A 20,583-nucleotide genomic window follows, 5' to 3' on the forward strand; every position below is an offset into this window, starting at 1 on the left:
CCCTGTGGGAATTGCAAACCCTGCTAGAGGAAAGGGTGGGGCCACAGCCACCCACCAAGGAAGATTTCATAGGCTGGTTGTGCCTCCCTGAGCCCCCTAGAAACACCCACTTGGGAGGCAGACACCCACTCCTCCTAAGACAAACAATGGCGGGCCCTTTGGCCTAAGGATTTAGGATCAGATCACACAGTCATTTAGCATTTCTTTGAATTTTATTGAAAATTGACATGGACATTAGAAAGGTAACAAGCAAAACAATGCTGGTTCTGGGATGTTTCTCCTGGCGAATGAAGGCCCCAGAGGGGCAGTGACTGGTCACACCTTTGAGCAAAAAGAACATAGGAGAAGAAAGGAAAAACAAACACAAATTCTGGAAAACATGCAAAGAGGCTCTCTCAAGAGACACTGGACAGTGGGAGTGGTGACAAAGGGAGGGATATATGGGGATGAGCACACTCACATGGCATTTGACTCAAGCTCAACCAATGAATTCAAGGCAGATGTAACAACATCAAAGCTCTCCCTCCAGATCCCAGGTTGAACAGAAACCTTTCTCAAAATCCCCACTGGCCTTGGCAGGGTGAATGGAGTAATTGTGCTCTTAATAAGCATAGCCCCCCTTCCCCTTGTCTCTCCCTTCTCCACCTGAGTGGTAGATAGTAAGATCCATCTTTCCCCCTTGCTGGGGTCTGAAGGTCTGTGAATGCTGAAGAAGATACAAATGTCACTTGGCTTTCTCTTCCATATTCAGATATGTTTAATAGTGGCCACAGACAGTCAACCCATTGAACCAGAGAATTGTTGAAAAAGAAAAACATAAAACCTCAAACAAAAACCTGTGAACAGCACTTCCACACCCACATCTGGGGTCTCCTGCCCCAGGCACTTACACTTGGGTGAGTCATCCTGTAGTTTTCTCTCTGAGGTTATATTTGGTCCGTCCTCCAGCTCTGTTGGTCCTTTTCCTGCCTTGTTAGGTTAGGGACAAGACACTTCCATTTAAAATACCATGTATGTCAGAAGAGACCTTCTTGCCTGGACACAGGGACACATGAACACTTGTTGACTTTGTGTGTGTGTGTGTGCGCGTGTGCACGCAATCTGAGGGGAGAGGGAATTGGTTGGTTTCTGGTTTGAGGCAATATGGAACCCTAACTCTTCTATAATGGCAGTCTTCTCCTTTAGACATAGTGCAGCTGCTGAAGACAAGATTAAAAAAAGCTGGAGAGGGAGAGAGAAAGAGAAAGAAAACATGAAATTAGCTAAAGAGAAAGGACACTCAAAGTAAGGCAGGGGGATGGGAGCGGGCAGTGAGAAGTAGCACAGGTTATACTTCAAGAAGACAGGTTGGAAAAGGGGACATGGAAGGACCGTCACTAGTGGGAAATCTGTGGAGAAAGTTTTAAGAACACCACACACCGGTTTAAAGCTTCTTGTTTTAATTAAAAAACAAACGCATATTAACAGCCACATGTAAATGCCAAATGACTAAAACAAACAAGAAACAAAAACAATAAAAAAGTGATCTGCACTGCAGCCAGGGGCAAACAAATTTCTTGGTTTAAGAGAAATGAGGAGTGGAGGGTCTTTTCAGAAAGTCATTCCATTCCAGACCCAGAAAACAAAGGCCCAGACCATTTCTAATGACTGGTTATGTGTCACCAGAAGTAATCAGAGAACTTAGGGTATCCCCCCCCCCCCCAATAGTAACAATCAGTGTAGGAGGGAAAAAACCTTTCAGTCTACAGTGAGAAAAGGGACCCAATAAAATAAGCATTTTAATTCTTTTAATAGCCTGGATGGACTCTCTAGAGGCCTGATTTTCACTCCCAAGTTAAGAGTTTTGTTTATCAAATTTTTTCTGATTACAAGAATTCCCCAGGACATGCCCCGGGTCCGCATTCCAGACTTTCAGGAAAGCTGGCTGGCTGGCTCACACTCGCCCCAGTGATTCCAATCAGTAGCAGAAGCACTCAGTTAGGGACCTAGCTTGGAATCTTCTGCTTGGCCCACCACCCCACCCACCCCATCCTCTGATGCTCTTCTATGAGAAAAAACTCTGAAGAGCCCACTAATACTATTATTCGGTTTTTTTGAACATCGAAAGACCTTGTCTCCAGGAACGTATTTGAACAGACTGAATCCCTTTGTGAAATGGGTTGGCAGTTAGGAGATATGGAATTTGGCCTGGCTTCTGCCACGAAATAGAAGTGGGACTTTGAGCAAGCCTCTTAATTTCTCCAGGCCTCAATTTCCTCTTACAGAAAAAGTGGATTATGTCTGTCTTACTGACCAAAACTTTCCCCCTTAATATAAAATTCCTGCTTTAGGTTAATCTCTGAAGGTCTCTCAAAGGCTATGTGGCTCTAACATTTTTACTAAAGTACCCAGGGCTCCTCAAGCAGTTAATCTGTGAAGAAAACAAATGCTAATGTAAGGGGGTGTGTCTCCTATTGTAATGTAAATAATTATCCTGGGGATAAAGATCAATTGGTTTGTTTAAGTTTTCAATCCTTCTTCACAAGCAGCTCTGGAACTGAATGTAAAAACATCAAAGCTGCAAATAAGCTGCCTTTCCCAGCAAGACCTCACAGCCCTAATTCAGCATCTCTCTGAGCTTCTTCTCTCCAAGCATAGGGTCTCCCATAGTGCTCCACTGTGACTTGGATGCTCTCCACATGCTAGTTTACACTCTGGCAGCATCAGTTTAACACTTGCCGCCGGCCACTAACCAATCAGTGAATCGAGATGAGAGCATCTTTCCTAATTCACTCAAACCAAACCAAACACCCCATGTCAACATGGCACTTTTGCTTTGCCAACAAGAAAAGAGAAAGTGTGTGCAAACATTGCCTCTTCACTTTGTTCACCTTTTGCTTCCTATTATTCCTATCATTGAAGAGAGAACTCACCCTCTCCCCACTCCAAAATCTCAATACTTCAAGAAAATTTGATATAGCCTTGTTTGACTTTATGTTTTGAAAGTAAGTGGTAAAAAACAACAACAACAACTCAAGAAAAGTATTAAAAAGAGGAAGGTGGTCATGGTCACGGCCTGTGTGCCTGGGAGGCAGGAAAAGTTGCGGAACTCAGAAGAGGTGAGGGACTTGAAGTAATAGCACATGGTGGAGGTGGGGGGGCCCAGCTGCCTGGCACCCCAAGGAAAGCTGTCAGTTAAAATAGGAACCTTGGCTTAAAGGGCTAAATGGAGTCCAGTCCAGCTGTAGCGGGGAATACTATTCAGTACACAGCCATGGGTTACTGTAAAGGAAGGGCAGAGAGACCGCAGATTAGCCACAGATCATTGCCAGATCACCTCCAGCTCTCACTTTGTCACTGGCCCAACAACCCAATACCAAAGTGACAATGAAATGCACCCTACTTCAAAAGGGAGTCCCAAAGCCACGATGGGACAAGACCCGTTGTGAAAATCAGGGCTGGCATAGACTTAAAATATCAAATGCTTAGACTGGAGATAGTTAAGGGTCTTCCAAGGCATAATGGCTCTTTTCTCTCTAGCTGACAGTCTTACCTCTTCTTGTTGGGGGACCCCGTGCAAAACGCATATTAAATATCACCATCGCATTTGCCAAATAGAAAAACAGGAAGGACACATCAGTGTCAACTCAAAAATACTGACACCTTGACCTCTCAGTTTGCCTGTTTATGGAATCGGATTATTATACCTGCTATTGACCCACTCTTCTTGGGGTGTTATGGACACCCAATGGGAAATGACAGAGGAGATGCCAAAATACTTCAGAAGAATCCAATAAGACATTAGACTAGTAATAATATTCAGGTTTATTCTCCCTTCTGTATCTGTGGAAGTATCCAGAGTTACAGAGAGGAGACGTGTATGCTATTTTCCCAAGCAGCTGAGTTTTAGGAGAAGGGCTTTGGGTAAGCAAATTTGTCCTGGACTTTTAACCAATCTTGAGGGCAATCACTTTGAGTGAATCAAAACTGGAAAGGGCTGGGCAAATGGACCAGAAGGCAAAGGTACCAGAGGATCTCCTTTTGGAGCCCTCTGAGAAGGCTCCTGTGTGGGTGGGGAAAGACCAGTGCCTAGTGTGTAGGAGACAAGGTGGGGTGAGCCCTGCTGACCAGTGCTTACCCAGCCACGGTAGAGGCCAATGCCTTGGGGAGACAAGTACCAATCAGAGTTCCAAGAGGAAAGCTGGTGGTGAATAGTAGCAAATGGGACACCTTAACCTGTTATAGTCCAGGAAAGGTGTGAAGGGGTGGGGACGGCAGCTAGAGGTGCTGCAAGGGGGACTGGGATGCCAGCTACATCTCCGAGCCACATAACCACTGGCTTCTTGACCAGAGGTCGGGCAGCATCCTCAGAATCAGGCTTCCATAAACCTCAGCAGGAAGAAAAGGGAGGGCATGGATTGTATGCCCTCCCCGAGACATGTTAAAGGGAAATTAGAGAAGGGGAGGCCCAGCTCTGTCATGCAGGGAAAGAATAGCTACAGGCAGCCCAAACTGAGAATGAAAAGAGAAGTTGGGTTAGTGAATGGATGGATTAATATACCAAAAATTAAAATAAAAAAAAAAAGGAGAAGGTCAGAAGGAAACTGTTGAAGTCATGGTGACTTATAGAATATACCTATGTTAGGGGGTCTTAGGGTGTTCCTGCACTAGCTCCTAGGAACACGCATTCTCTCTCAGGCACCCATGCATACCCCTGAGCGGCAGACAAAATGGCATTAGCTAGCAAAACTAGTAGTAGTAACCCCAGCAATGCTTTTTCTCTCTTCTTAATTATTAGGTCCTGATTAATCCGCCCCCCCCCCCACCCAATACCCCTCAGGCAGGAAGACCTTCAGCCAATCTCCAGATAGCCTCAGGCCACGGAATAAAAGTGCCAGGCTCCCAGCCTCAGCCTTTCCTTGTCCCATAGGGAAGGCGCAGGGGGTTGAGATTTCACCTCAGGTAACCTTTGAAGCAGCTCTGACTTCCTTGTCTGCTAACTTCCTAGTCAGCTAAGTGGTACCCCAGGGGAAAGACCTGTGTGAGAAGCATCCGGGCATAGTTGCTGGGCTCTGCCTTTGGTCCACTGGCAGTTACCTGAACACCTAAGCTATGGAAACACGTTATGGGTTGTGTTCACCTAGCACTTTGGATTTTATCCCATGTAAACTTCAACCTTGTGACATAAATAGGGCAAATGGTCTTGAGCCCCATTTGACATAGGAGGAAACTGAGAAACACAGAGGTTGATGGACTTTCCTGTGGTCACAAAAGAAGTTGGCGTCAAGGCCAGGGTCAGAACCTAAATCCCTTGGCTGTTTAATCAATATTCTTTCCATCATGCCACAGTGTCCCTGAGAAATCCAGGGCTGTGGATCTTAGCCCCTGCGTATTAGCTGAAGAATACATTTATCCCGTTAAATAAAGACTATTTAGATATTGGGGGGGAGATAGTTAAAAGTACATACATAACGCCTTCATATGTTTGTACAGTCACTTTCCCAAAGTGAATAAACCCATACCTCCCACACATATGCATACATCCATACACTTTGGGGACACACACACACAAACACACACAATCAGATGAACAGCAACTTATAGCAGGAATTGGGAATCCTGCGTTATTGTTCCAGTTCTGCCACTAACTCACTGTGTGATCTTTGGTGAGTCCCTCCCTTAAATTCCCTGATCCTCCATTCACTCATCTTAAAAACTGAAGATAATTTCTTCCTTCTCTACTTCACAGGATAAAAGATATCATCTGGGAAAACACTCTGAGAAGCAATAAAATGCAATACGAATGTTCACCTCTTGTTTTATTCTTTTTCTACTGCCTAGGGGAAAGAGTAGCCTAACACTGCAATAGCCTCTGTCCTGGGCTTCACGGAAAGGCTGACATATTTTGCTATGTGCATATTGTGTCTGTGTATTCTGTGAACACCCCCACAGTCCAATACTCATGATATATAATATTTCCAACTGTGCGTGGGTCTCATTGGAACTTCTCTTAACCACTGCAGACAACTACACATAGTCCCTCAAGCAATTTCAAAATCCATGAGGAACAGTAAGCTTCCCTCTGCCTACACTCTAGGTGGCTTTTGTGATCCAAGCCTAGACTTAGGGCTTTGAGGATGGGACGGGTTGCCTTGGCTGCTTTCAGGTCCCAGGGAGCCAAGACCTCCTTCTCCTCGTTGGTCTGGAACTGCTTTTGTGGTCTACCATGGAGAAGCCTGCTAGGAAAAGTCATCCTACTCAAGGTTGGGGTTGGCTGTTCCAGCTATTTACCACTGGCCTCCCACTTGCAGAATCTGGTTTTAATTATAGTTCCCAGAATTCATTTTAGTAATGGCCACTAACAATGATTTGCTCAGGGAAACCTGAGTGGAATTGTATCAGGCCATGCGCAACAAAACCCAAAAGAACAGATATCTAACATATTTAGAAGAAAAATATATAGGTTATATTTTTCCAGCTCTCCTCATTGAAAATGGAGGGAGAAAGAAAATAAGCACGAACCGAGCTCCTACTGTGTGTCAGACACTTAGCTAGCCACTGGAGCCTATAGTAGTGAACAAGACCCGCTAGGAATTTACAGTCTTCCTAAACGGAAATCTGTTGTTGTAATTTAAGTCAACTAGCAGGGGCTCCAAGATTTTTTTTTCTAAGCTAGACTATAAATCCTTTGATTGCTTTTACAGGATTGTTTCAGTTGACCCAGTTTCATGGGCCTTATGTTTCAGAAGCCTCTATGGACTTCCTGTTTGGAATTGGCTTTAGAGTAAGATGTTTTGCCCTAAAGCCCCCAGTGCAAGAGCTGTAGCAACTGGTTTGGCAATTAACAGCAGGCTTTTCTCCATTTAAATCCTAAACTACATTGGTGAGAGGGGATAAGTTTCTTAATATTTTATATTCCCTGATCTAAACAAACCAAATGTAAAAAGACACTGATGAGACAACTGGGAAATTGTATGCTATCAAGGAATTATATTTATTTTGTAGGTGTGATGATGATGGCATTGTGGTTATTTTTTTATGTGGTTATTTTTTAAAAGAGACAAAGTAAAGCATTTACAGGTGAAAGGCTATGCATTTTGTTTTATAATAATTCAGCAGGCTGGGGTAATAAATGTAACAGGACTAACCATATGTTGACGGTTGCTGAGGGGATGGGTCGTGGGTACATGGGATTTCATTGTTCTACCCTGTCTTCTTTGGTGCATATTTGAAGGTTTCCACAGTAAAGTTTAAAAAAATAATAATAAACCTAATTAATTAAATACTCCCCATCTACTACCTGAGTCTTTGTAGATTAGTAGAAGGTACTTATTTGTCTTTTCAGTCTCCCTATAAGCTGCTGGAGACCACAGACTGTTCTGTTCACTGCTATAGACCCAACACCTATCCCTCAGGAATCCTTACCAAAGGTTTTCATGAACCTGGTACTTGTAGAATTAAATGTAAGGAATTCTCTATAATACCTAAGGATGGCTTCATTTTCTTCTGCTTTTACTCTTTTTTTTTATGCGGGTGGGGCGCATAACCAAAGGAATGTTGAGAACCTAAAAACCCATCAGATAAGAAACAGAGGGAAATGGAGAAGCAAGTTTCCATTGTCTCTGAACCATCCCACACTTGGGGGTCAATGCTGACTGTGGCACTGCAGGGCAGGGCTTGTGAACTCAGCAGTATCCCTCATCACGCCAGTTTAGACAATTTTGGAAGTAATAATGATTGGGGGCCTCTTTAAGAAAAAATTACCAAAATTGAAACCTCAAATCTTGATCACAGGTTCTACCTATGCCACCCAGCTGTTCTGGCAGCAAAAATCTGTGAACTCCCCCCTTTTAATCAGACCAGCAAGCATTCTAATACATGTACACTTGAAACCACATCAGGCTACTTCTCAATGTTGTAGGTTGCAAGAGGAAACCAGCTGTACCAATGAAGCAGCTTGTTTTATGATTAGAAATGTGGGGAGTGGGAGTGGGGTTTGGGAAGTTGTGTTCTAGAAGTCACCACCAGTTCTATTTAGAGTTAATAAAGCTTACCAGGGCCCTGGGTCTCATGCAGCATGCAGCAAACAGCAGAGTTAACTGTAAAACAGTAAGAACTGATGAAGATGGAGTGAACACAAGGTGAAACAAAATATTATGAGTTGGTAAAAACAATGAGGAGTCAGAGGTCAAAGGAACAGAGCAGGAGGAGTGGAGAGGGGAAATGCTGGTACTCTTTCAGTCTCTTTAAGGGCAACCAAAGGAAATTCTGAATATGTAACTCTATTAGATCTAACCACCATCTCTCCAGAAGAAAGGATACTACCCCTGCTTCAACTCTCAAAACCCATCACCATCACCATCACAATGGGGGCAAAGTGGCACAAGTCTAATGGTGGGTCTTCCAGAAGTTAATCAGTTGTTCATGGAATTATGCGAGAAGCCCACAGCTAGGGCCACTTATACATCTGGAAGCAAGGGAGATGAATCTCTTTTGTGAGACTCTTGTGGCTGATGTGAGATGCCACATGCCAGCAAGGTTTTTAGCCATCTCAACGAGTAAGAAAGGAGCAGTCAGCAACTCCAAATATTCCGGGAGACTGGAGAGAGAGGCCTCCCTACACAGGATCTTCTACCTGGGTGTCAGGTAGAAGGCAAGTAGGGGAAAGCCTGGAACTCTGTAGGAACATTCGCTGAAATATCTGAGTAGAGAATATTTATAGTTTAGTGTCACTGAGGTCAGAACAAACTAATCTCTTAATTCCCTCAAGTAGGCTGTTAAAGTGCCCCAGGGATTGAGTTAACAAATATCACAGTGCTATGAAGGCAGCAGGTTAGAACTGGAAGACAAATTTAGATTTTTCTGATCTTAAAATAGGAATCCATTCCTGCAGGTGTAACTAATAACCATGACAGATAGCTTAATATATGGTATGTCCTAAGAGACATTTTTTTTGGCTAGTTGAACTTTATCCACTAGATAATACCCCAAAAGTTAATCAATGAATTTGACATATAGTGTTATGATACAGTAACAAAAGTCTCTGGATTAATTGGTGAAAATGTTCAAATGATGCCTTTGAATAAAGAGTAATTGGATGGCAAAACTGAGGCCCTTCAAATATAAAATATTTCACTGTTGCACCAGTCACTGTTGTATTCCTAAGTGATAAGCCAGGCACAAAGGAAAGGAAGAGATTTCTTCCTCCTGCCAAATAATCAGGGAACGAGTGGCTGCAAATAGAAGGCCATGGACATCTTTCAGCACCTTGGGCCCCTTTAATAAGGACACTGCTAAACATTCCATCTGGGGGTTCCTCAAGTTGCATTGCATGAACAAATAAAGAGCACAAGGGAACGGCTGGCTATTTTTTTGGTGCTGGAAAGGTCCTTTGGAATTGCTGTTCCCTTCTCTGGTTCTGGGATGAGGAATGGGTAACTCTAGAAAGCAAAGACTGAGGTTTGGTAAGGATGTTTGACCCCCATGGTAACCAGGAGCCCATGCTCTCCTGCCTTACCAAATGGCTGGGGATGTGGGTTGGTTTTAAAATCATCCCCCTGAGAGTGGATGTAGCTCAGGTGGTTGAGCGCCTGCTTCCCATATACGAGGACCTGGGTTTGATCCCTGGTACCTCTTTAAAAAAAAATCATCCCCCAAATTGAGGATGGGATTTATGGAGTAAACTGGCATCTGAGCCTCCCCACCAACTTCTCAGTAAGCAGCCAGGAGGAAGGAATGGCAAAGGGCTGGGAAATCAGGACTGGACTGCAATCTCCAGCAGCCACAGTTACGCTCTCTTGCCTGCAGCCTAGTGAGAACTGAGGCAGGTGACATTCGGACTACAGACATGGAGAGGTGAACCATCTCAGATAGAGAATGATCAAGGAGGTCTGTGAGCCAGATCAACTCCAACCTCTCTAGGAGGGAGAGAGGGTGCCCAGAGGCTTGGGCTAAAAGCTCTCTCTTCCTTCTGCTACCCTCTATCTGCCTTTATTTTGTTCTTTCTCTCATAACTATGCACCTTTCATTGTCTCCACCCTTCTACTCTCTCATTCCTGATTTTTCCTCTTCATTACCCTCTCTACCTCCTACCCGGAATTTGCTGGCCTTTGCTAAGAGGGCCTTGACAGAGGGGCTGGGCCTCTGGGGCCAGACCTATCACCCACTCTCAGCTCCGCAAACCCAGGGACTTCGAAGGACACCCTGGGTGCACTGAGTCAAGTTATAGGTCACTAATCTAATCTAACTGTCCACAGCTCACTTCTGGTTCCCAGCCTCCTGCCCTGAAGGAATGATCAGGAGGAGAAAAAAGCCATTACCCAGACCAGTGTAGACTTACTTTTTCTTCTCTTTGTCTCTTTTCAGAGTCTGTGACCCTCCAGCTTGGGACCCTTGGGACTGGAGCAGTTCAGCTGCTGTCTTTCTCTGTTTGAAAGCACTCACTTCATCATCTAGAGATTTCTTCTTATCCTCCAGCTTCTTCTTCTCGTCCTGGTGAAGTTTCTTCAGACGGTCAAACTTCTCATGCAGCTGGCAGGAAAGCACAGGGAATTTTGGGTAAAATCCTCTGCCCCCATCTCACTCTGTGAGCAGCCCCCAGCCCAGCCCAGGCCAGGCCAGGATGAGTGGGGACTGGCAGGGTTGCAACCCTGCAGGATCCCAGGACCCTGGAGGACATTTCTGCCAAGGACTACCAAGAAGGCACCGAAAGCTGCCATGCTGTGGTTACCTCTCTCCTCCTGCAGTTTTACCTCAAAATCTCTGCTACTGAATATGGTCAGGGAACCCACATTCTGCTTCATCACACATTTTGTTTAAGAGTCCCCATAGCAGGAAGCAGACTTGGTCCAATTGATAGGGAGTCCATCTACCACACGGGAGGTCCGCGGTTCAAACCCCGGGCCTCCTTGACCCATGTGGAGCTGGCCCATGCGCAGTGCTGATGCGCGCAAGGAGTGCGGCCCCACGCGCAAGGAGTGCGCCCGTAAGGAGAGCCGCCCAGTGTGAAAGAATGCAGCCTGCCCAGGAATGGCGCTGCACACAGGGAGAGCTGACACAACAAGCTGACGCAACAAAAAGAAACAGATTCCTGGTGCCACTGACAAGGATAGAAGCAGTCACAGAAGAACACAAAGCGAATGGACACAGAGAGCAGACAACTGGCGGGGGAAGGGGAGAGAAATAAAAAAATTAAAAAATAAATCTTTAAAAAAAGAAAGAGTCCCCATAGCTACCACACATAGCTAATGACCTTATCAATTATAATAAGTTAACATTAGTTGAGGGCTTATCATAGGCAGGCTGGCTTTTATAAGCACTTTATAGGTGTTAAGTCATTTAATCTTCACAACAATCCTATGAAGTGGTTTCTGTTCTTATCTCCATTTTATGAGGAAACAGGGAAAGAGAGGTTAAGGGATTTGCCCAAGGTCAAACAGCTAGGAAGTGACAAATTCAATCTTTAGAGGATTGTATAGCAGAACCTCCCCACCGGAAGGGGGCCCCTTCCTTTTCTTATCCCCCGCCATGAGGTGGGATCACTGTGAGTCACAGGGAAAACTTGAGCCATGCCAAAGTTGGTCAAAGAAGAAAAAAAAAGAAAAACTTAAAAAAAAAAAAAAAAAAAAGGCCCGTCAAAGAAAATGCTTGACCTGGACATGGAAGGAGATAAAAAGATTTTGTAGAGAGACTATAAGCTTCATGTCAATGTTGAATTGCTTGAACGTGATAACTGTATTTATGATGGTTACATATGTGAATATCCTTGTCCTTAGAAAATGTATAAAGCAGTATGAAGTGTTCAAGGAGCATGATGTATACAAACTCCTCTCAAATGTTTAGAAGATAGATGATAGATAAAGAGAGGGAGGGAGGGAGGGAGGGAAGAAGGAAGGAAGGAAGGAAGGGCAAGTGTGGCAAATGTTAAAATTGATGTATTTGGTATTTGGGAAGGGAGTATGTTGGAGTTCTCCGTGTGGGGTTTGTACTATTTTTGCAACTGTCCTGTAAGTTTGAAATGCTTTCTGTAGCAGTTTGATATGGTTATGAATTCCAAAAATAGATACTGGATTATGTTTGTGATCTGGTCTGTAACTGGGTGTGACTGAGTTATGATTGGGGCTTTGATTGGGCCATGTCGTTAGGGTGCTGAGTCCCCACCCCTGTGAAGGAGGAGTTCTGCAGGTCTGATAGGTATTTGGGACTGTCCCTTAGGAAGAGCGGGGATGATGGTATTTGCTGTATAAAGCAGCTTTTACTAGTCACTTGGGGGGGGGGGGTGGAGTGGTGGAAGCACAGCCTATCAGTTGCTTTCACCTGGGTTTTGCTCATTTGCCTTTTACTCATTTACCTTTGAGTTCCCTTCCCCTCTCCTCCTAAAAGCATTGGGTAACAGTTTTCTTTTTAAAAGGGAAACAAATATAAGCAATACTCTTTCCACGGGCTTTGGTGATAACCCTTGATAGTCACAGTAGCTTAAAGGTGGACAAAACTCGGGATGTAGTTAAGTGCTTCCCTTCTTTATGGGTGAGGGTCTTGAGGTCCAGAGAGGTGAAGCAGTTGCCAATATGACTAAAACTGTGCCTTAGACCAATTAACCTGTCAGCCATGGGGGGTTTGGTAGGAGAGAACTTGGAGGCAAAGTGACCAGTTAGTGGACACCAAATCAGGCATGGCTTAAGTAGTGAAATTCCTAGATAAGGCCGTCCAACTTTACTTTAAAAACGCACTAGAGGGAGTGGATGTGGCTCAAGCGGTTGAGCACCTGCCTCCAACATGGAAGGTCCTGGGTTTGGTTTCCAGTGCCTCTTAAATAAAATAAACAAACAACGAGCAGACATTGATCAAAAACCCATAACAAGCAAGACAACAAGCAGACAACAAGCACAAACAAATGAGCAGGGAGCAGATGTGACTCAGGCAGTTGAGCACCCGCCTCCCTGGTTTGGTTCCAGGTGGCTCCTAAAATATAAACAGACAATGAGCATACAACCAGCAAAAAAAAAAAAACAAACCCAAACAGACAATGAGCAAAAGCAATGAGCAAAATTAACAAGCAGAGGGAAGCAGCTGTGGCTCAATCAGATGAGCTCCCGTCTACCATATGGGAGGCCCTTCGTTTGCGTACTAGGGTCTCCTCCTTGTTCAGGCAGGCTCACCTGCATGCTGTGGAGCACCGCCTGGCCCACAGATGCTACAGAAAGCCAACTCAGCAAGGTGACACAACAAAAAGAAGGGCGACAAGAACACAGAGGAGCCTGCAGCGAATGGACACTGAGAGCAGACAGCATGCAAAAAAAAGCCACAAGGAGTGAGGATAAAGAAAGTTAACGAGCAGACAAGTGTAAACAATGAACAAAAACAATGAGCAAACAGGGGAGACAGCCAACTCATGGGGGAAAAAACCTCACTAGAACTGTGGAGGTGTTTCTTTAACTAAACAATGACATGGAATAAAAGAGCCAAACGAACAGAGAAACGCCTTGGCTGCCACTGTTTTAGGTTTCAGCAAGGTACCCAGGACTTGCCAGGACCTCTTTCCCCATAGCTATGGGAATGGCACCAGAAAAGGTAGGATGGAGCAGGACACCCAAGAAAGTGATCAACTTTCCCTATTGAGTTCAGAAGTCTCAGGAAGAGGGAAAAGAACTAGCCTGCATCTGACCTCAAAGGGGGATGTCAGGACTTGACTCTAGGCATGCTGTCCAACAGAACTTTCTATGATGATGGAAAAGTTCCCTTGCTGTGCTGTCCAATATTGTAGCTACTAGTCGCATTAGAACTGATCATTGGAAATGTGGCTGATTTGACATAGGAACTAAATTTAATATTCTCTTTCAATTCAATTAATTAAAATTTAAATAGCCTCTTGTGGTTTGCGACTACTGTCCGGAACAGTGCACCTCTAGAGAGTGAAATAACACAGAATGAGAAAACAACCTGGCTTTGGGGAATGAAAGGGTGAGGCACAGGTCCCAGAGCCTTTTCTGTGTCAGTCAAAGCAGTACTATAGATGCTGTGCCCATTTCTGCCCAGTGACTGCAAATTCAGCCTCTTTTCCCTTCCTCCTGGCACCCAGCCTCATATTTACCTCTTTCTCTGCCTCTTTGAGCTCCGCTTCTTTCTCTTTGACTCTCTGGACGAACATCTGCCTCATCTCCTCTTCTTTTTTCTGGAGCTCCCCTAGGAACTCATTCCTTTTGGCCTCATACGTCTCCTGTAAACTGCGAACATGATCAGGTTAATTCCCCTGCCTTTGGAATGACTCCTATCTGATGTAAACCTGTCTTCCCCCCTGCCCCCCTGCACCCCGGTGAGTGCCCACATTCCTCCATTCTCCCTGCTCCAATTCTGGGAGAGGTGCATAAAAAGAACCATAAAATTGCGGGCAGCTAGCTTGGCATATGATGGCATGATCATTGGGTTGCTTGAGGGGGATGGTGCATTTGGAGAGACATTTGAAATGGGGAGTGACTTAGAATGTCAGGTTCCAGACGCTCATTTTACAGATGGGGAAACCGAGGCCAGGGAGGTGAGATGACTTGCTTAGATCACTCAGCTAGTTAGAGGCAGAGCTGGAGCCAGAAGCTAGCCTCTTCGCCTGGGTCCTTCTACTCTGAAAGACCTAGATATCACCAGGTCCTGGCTCTGAAACTGACCACATTAATTATTTCAACCAATACTTGATAGGACTCCACTGTCTGCAAGACATGGTGCTAACACTATGCTGGTGACTGGGTCTCTAGAGCCAATGGGTCCAGCACTAGCTGCCAAGGAACTCGCAGTCCAGTGGGAGATGCCTGGGCCCCTGCCTCCAGCCTGGACTTCTTTTTCAAGAACTAGGAGTTAGCCTGGTGAAGAAGAGGAGGAGTCATGCTCCAAAGAGGGCATCATGTGTAAAGACACATGGAGAGAGAGAATGGCATAGTCAGGGAGCTTTTCAACACAGCTGGAGAGTATCACATGAGCTGTGGAGTCATGGGAGATGAGGTCACTGAGTCTGGCAGGAGAGAACAGGCTATGGATGCCATAGGAAAGACCTGGACATTTATCCACTCTAGGGTTTTAAGCAAGGGGGAGTGATTTACTATGATTTGCAAATTAGAAAGATCCCTTTGGCTGTTGTGTGCAGGACAGTCTTTCCAACAGTCCAAGTAGGAAATGATGGGATCGTAATGCTAAGGGCTGGTAGGGAATGGAGAGAAAGGATTACATAAATTTGAGGAGCAGGAAGGGAAGCAGAGATCCTAGGACTTGGGGATAATCCAAGATAATTCCTGGGCTCTGGGTTTGGGTAACCAGGTGGATGGTGGAACCATTAACTGTGATAGGGAACAGTGGAAAAGGAAGGTGTTTAATAGGGAAGAGAATGGATTAAGTTTTCATCAGGTTGAGTTCCAGGTACCTAGGAGACATCTGAGTGGAAAGGTCCAGTATGTGGTTAGATGGCTGGCTTAGGGCACCAAGGCAAGATTTTATCTTGGGAGTCATCTCCATCTAGGTGGTAATGATAGCCATGAGTAGAAAGACCCAGCCACAAAGAGAACAGAGTGACAGAAGCAGAGGCCCTAGGAAAGAATTCTGGAGAATACCAGCATGTAAAGGAGTAAGCTTAAGAAAATCAGCCTTCAAAAAGAAGCTGAGGAGTAGCTGTGGGGAGGTGGGTGGGGTGGGATCAAACCTGTCAGGTCAGTACTATAAAATCCAAATAAAGAGAGTGTTTCAAGAAGGCGGCAGTGGGGAACAGTATCAAATGTTGCATTGACCTCAAATAAGATGGGACCCAAAGGACACACTGAATTTGACTATGAGTCTGCAATGGCTGACCCTGGAGTGCGACATTTAGGTGGGGTGATGGGGGAAGAAGCTAGACTACACTGCACTGAGGAGTGAAGGAGCGATGAGGGAGCAGAGAGAGTTAATACAGAACAACTCTCTCCTTCTGGTCAGACCCAAAAATCTTGAAAGGGCAGAGGCTGGAGAGGTAGAGCAGGGTTAAGGGAGAGTTTCTTTAGGATGAGAGGGTTTATCCACAACATGGAAAGGAGCCAGCAGAGAAGGAATGAAGATATGGGAAAGCCGGAGGTATTTGGGATGGAGCCGAGGAGGGGGAGGGCACTAAATGAACAGGTAGAGGGATTAATCTTGAACAGAACGAGGCACACAGTTTCCTCCACAGAGGAAGATAAAGCTGCTGGGTGGAGGAGTGGATGTTGCTCAGTGGTTGAGCACCTGCTTTCCATGTATGAGGTCCTGGGCTCAATCTCTGGTAACTACTAAAAAAAAAAGCTGCTGGAGAGGAAGGCAAGAAAATGCGAGAGAGCTCCCACCAGACAGAGATAAGCACACCTTCTTCGGCTCTCTGGAGTTCCAGTGGCCCTATGCCTGCCTGTCTATTCAGGGGAGTGAGTCTGCCCCTCCTGATTCCAAAGGACAGGCTGTGCTCTGCCCCCAAGTTAGCTTTCTACTGTGAACAGGTACTACTAGATTTTAGAGGTCCTTTGAAAGCCTTCCGACCCCCGCAATCACCTCCCTCACTTACCTATCGATGTCTGATATTTGTTGAAAGGAGACCAAGTCTTTCCTTCCACCATAAAGGGCACTACATGGCCATGTAAAATGTGGGGGCTTATGCCACACATCCCACATGCAGGTCGCTTACACCTGGCATATGGCTCCTAAACAGTAAGCACAAGGAACTGCTTTCAAAACCCGCTCCTGAACTTAAACACTAAGGGCAGTGAATGAAGAGCCTGCAGCTCATCAATGAGTATACAATGGCTGCCGCCTGATGCTATCTGATTTTGATCTTGGGGAGGACCCTGACAGAGCAGCAGGGGCCTGATGAAGAAAGTGGGGCAGAGGACAGCTGCAAACTGTCACCCACCTGTGCCCTCACGGCAATGAGACCATTGGCCCAGTTGGTCCTCTGTGCATCTGCCCTCACCACGCTCTTGGAAGCCGGGCATTCCTTGCTTACAAAGTCTGCCCAGCCACTGCTCTCCCTGGTAGGCAGGTGGAGGCAGATTGGGAAGGTGCAAGTGGAATGGCCCAGGGAGTCAGCCCTGCTCCTCTAGGTCTCCAGTACCCGCGTCTCGCCTCCCCCTGGGAATTCTCCAGGGCAAGCCTTCCATGCCACCTGGTCGGGCTGAGCTGAGCTGGGCCGGGCTGGTGGGAGAGGTACCTGAAGGGCTTGCTGTCAGGGTCGGTGTCCTTGAAGCCCATCTCCTCCAGCTTACAGCGGCGGTACAGCTCATAGTGCCGGGTGTGGGTCTGCTCCCGCAGATCCTCCATGTTGACCCGAATCAGCATCTCCCGCAGCTTCACAAAGTCGCAGTGGGCCTCGTTTTCAACTGCATGGCAGGGGTGGGGGTATTGAAAGTATGTTGAAAGGCAGGCCGGCAGAAGCCGAAATGGACACCACGGGAGGCGCAGTGTCTAACAGTGCCGTCGCCTTTCAATCTGTGTATATAGAGCCGGCCTTTTACTTCCTAATTTGCTTCTCTACTGAAAATGCAAAGGAAAAATTACCCAAATGGCAGGAACAGAAAGTGTCATCAAATACAAACAACTAAGAGGACATTCCAGTAGCATCTCAACCCAAATCCAGCAACTGAAACTCTCACAGCAAAGTGTGTTTTGAAGAGGACCATGGCAAATGCACATCCAGCCAGCCAGCCAATAAATAACTGTTGAATCTCTGTTCCCGGTATTGTACAAGGCATTGGGAATTCAAAAATGAAGTCATGGTGTCTTGCCCTCTGGCACTTACAATGGAAGAACAGATGCAAATGAACACAATACGATGCAAAAATTACAAAAATGGGGTACAGTTAAGGTGTGATGAAAGGCCAGAAAGTGGAGCAATGTACTCAGATCTCCTGAGAGAGTGAAGCCTTCACTGAAGAAACAATCCTTTAGATGACTCTTAAAGAAAGAACAGGAATGGATCAGGCAGATAAGTTCCCAAAGAGGCTAGGCAAGTTCCATAGCTAGTAAGTTTCAGAGTTGGGGTTCAAACTCAGGCAATCTAGGCTGCAGGGACTAGGGGAGAGACAAAGGCCAGGTGCCAAAGTCTCCAGACAAAAAGTGGGTAGAAGTAGGATAGCAATAGATGATAGGTGTGGTCCATCTGGATGGTAGGAGCTTCAAAGCAGGTACTTTGCTAGAGGCTGAGAAAGGACCTGGGAGTGCCAATGGTGATTGGGACAATGTGGACCACACTTTCCAGCCTGGGTAAACAAGCCTCTCAAGGTCTGGATTTGGGGCAGTGCCCAAGAATGACAGACATGGACCAAATTGAAGCAAAGTTGATTGCATGTTGGAACAATAGGTCATGAGCTGTCAAGGTGTCTACGGGTGTGGCTTTGCTGGGTTGGAATGGTGGTGTTGGGCCTGACCATATAGGGACAGTGGCATCTGAGATGAACAGGCATGGTCACCCCAGATTCTGTCTTGCAGTGCCTGGAACAGGGTAGTGGGGGCAGGGAGGGAGTCTGGGATGATGAGGTTTGGGTATAGTTGCAGTAGACTTATCTTTCCAAAGCTCAAATTGGCTCACAGAATTCCTCTGCTTAAAACCCACTGCCTTCAAGATAAAGGTCCCCACTGTCATAGAACATAAGCTAGTATTGAAAATTGGATCAGTAAAGCAACTTCTCAGGACCATCCTATATACCATCTCTTCTTCCATCTCTGGACAGTGATCCCTGGTGGTTACCCAGATGCTACACAACTTCTTCCTCTCTCAAACAGAAAAATGAATTCAGGCTTACAAGAAAAAACTTTCAAAAACAACATTTTTGGTTAAGTACTGGGTAGAACAAGCAGGAGGAAGTCAATTGGAACCATGTCTGCTGGCTTCTCATTTTACCTCGGGTTCCCATCAGTCAGACTGTATAGTCATTCCTATGGTAGGATTGTTGGTCCAGAAACCATTGGTGGATGTTCCAAGGAAGGCATCTCCAGTCCCAGATGGGAGAGAAGACCAAAATCTAGTACAGCTCTGATAATCAGTCTTGTCCTACCACTACAAAATCCAATTACAGCCAGTGGGTCTCTGGTATGAGCCTTTGTATGTGATACGGAGAACTCACCACCCATTCTCAGCTGTTGGCTCCACAGCAGGGATGAGTTAACATTGAACCAGCCACCCTCTCACGTATGGTGCCCCTTGTAATCAATGACCCAACTTATAGCTGTAGACTCAAAGGGCCAGAGACTTTCATCCATGGCTGAGACCTAAGTCTTATTTTATCCACAGAACTGACTAGCCCTGAGGGCAACTGAAAGTACATCAGGCAGACCACAAAAGGGATTTTCCTGGGCATATATAGGCTATGCCTGAATGTTTTAAAACTGTGAAATAATCATACATATGGGAACATGTGAAATGTGTATGTGCAATTTAAAGAATTTTTAAAAAGTAATTTTTGAGACATTGGAATTGTTCTGCATTCCAATATTACAATGACGGATACCATCCATTATACATTTTGTCAAAACCTATAAAATTGGGGAAGAGGATTTGGCTCAACCGATAGAGCATCTGTCAACCACATGGGAGGTCCAGGGTTCAAGCCCAGGGCCTTCTGACCTGTGTGGTGAGCTGGCCCATGCACAGTGCTGATGAGTACAAGGAGTGCCATGCCACGCAGGGGTGTCTCCCATGTAGGGGAGCCCCACGGGCAAGGAGTGTGCCCCATAAGGAGAGCCACCCCATGCAAAAAAAGTGCAGCCTATCCAGGAATGGCACCGCACACATGGAGAGCTGACACAGCAAGATGATGCAACAAAAAAGAGACACAGTTTCCCAGTGCTGCTGACAAGAATATAAGCAGACACAGAAGAACACACAGCGAATGGACACAGAGAGCAGACAACTGGGGGGGGGGAGTGGCGGGGAAGAGGAGAGAAATCAATCTTTAAAAAACAAAAACAAAACCTATAAAATTGTTTACAAGTGTAAAACATAGTGTTAACTATAGACCATAGTTAGTAGCAATGCTTCAATATGTGTTCATTAATTGTAACAAATGGAACACACTAATGAAAGATGTTAAGGGGGGAAAGTGTGGGAGGGGGAGGGGTTTACGGGAATCCCCTATATTTTCGATGTAACATTTATATAATCTAAAGCTCCTTTAAAAATAAAAAAAAATAAAAGTTTTTAATAAAAAAATAAGGGGCAGCAGACTTGGCCCAGTGGTTAGGGCATCTGTCTACCACATGGGAGATCTGCAGTTCAAACCCCGGGCCTCCTTGACCCGTGTGGAGCTGGCCCATGCACAGTGCTGATGCACGCAAGGAGTGCTGTGCCACGCAGGGGTGTCTCCCATGTAGGGGAGCCCCACGCGCAAGGAGTGCGCCCTGTAAAGAGAGCCGCCCAGTGCAAAAGAAAGTGCAGCCTGCCCAGGAATGGCGCCGCCCACACAGAGAATTGACACAGCAAGATGACGCAACAAAAAGAGACACAGATTCCCATGCCGCTGACAACAACAGAAACAGACAAAGAAGAACACACAGAAGATAGACACAGAGAACAGACAACTCAGGTGGGGGGGAAATGGGAGAGGAAAAAAAAAAAAAAGACCCATGTATCCCCAA

The 20,583-nt window shown here is 45.7% G+C and overlaps 1 protein-coding gene across 6 annotated transcripts in view; it reads right to left on the minus strand.

Annotated features, from left to right (window-relative positions):
• Positions 1–193: 193 nt before the first annotated feature.
• SEPTIN6 (septin 6) overlaps positions 194–20,583 on the minus strand; it is a 69,720-nt gene continuing 49,330 nt past the window's right edge. For 2 of the 6 annotated variants that reach the window (XM_071213264.1, XM_004482781.5), the window contains exons 8-11: positions 17,162–17,330; positions 14,069–14,201; positions 10,319–10,509; positions 194–3,261 (exon numbers count right to left, since the gene is read on the minus strand). In XM_071213264.1, coding sequence (XP_071069365.1) covers positions 3,237–3,261; positions 10,319–10,509; positions 14,069–14,201; positions 17,162–17,330 — 518 coding nt within the window. In that variant the 3' untranslated portion in view covers positions 194–3,236. Of the gene's footprint in view, positions 3,262–8,033; positions 8,079–10,318; positions 10,510–14,068; positions 14,202–17,161; positions 17,331–20,583 lie in introns of all 6 variants that reach the window. The other 4 variants (XM_023585840.3, XM_058291363.2, XM_023585841.3 and 1 more) reach the window with 3 other exon arrangements.

The sequence above is a fragment of the Dasypus novemcinctus genome, chromosome X, assembly GCF_030445035.2.
Source record: "Dasypus novemcinctus isolate mDasNov1 chromosome X, mDasNov1.1.hap2, whole genome shotgun sequence".
Lineage (NCBI taxonomy): Eukaryota > Metazoa > Chordata > Mammalia > Cingulata > Dasypodidae > Dasypus > Dasypus novemcinctus.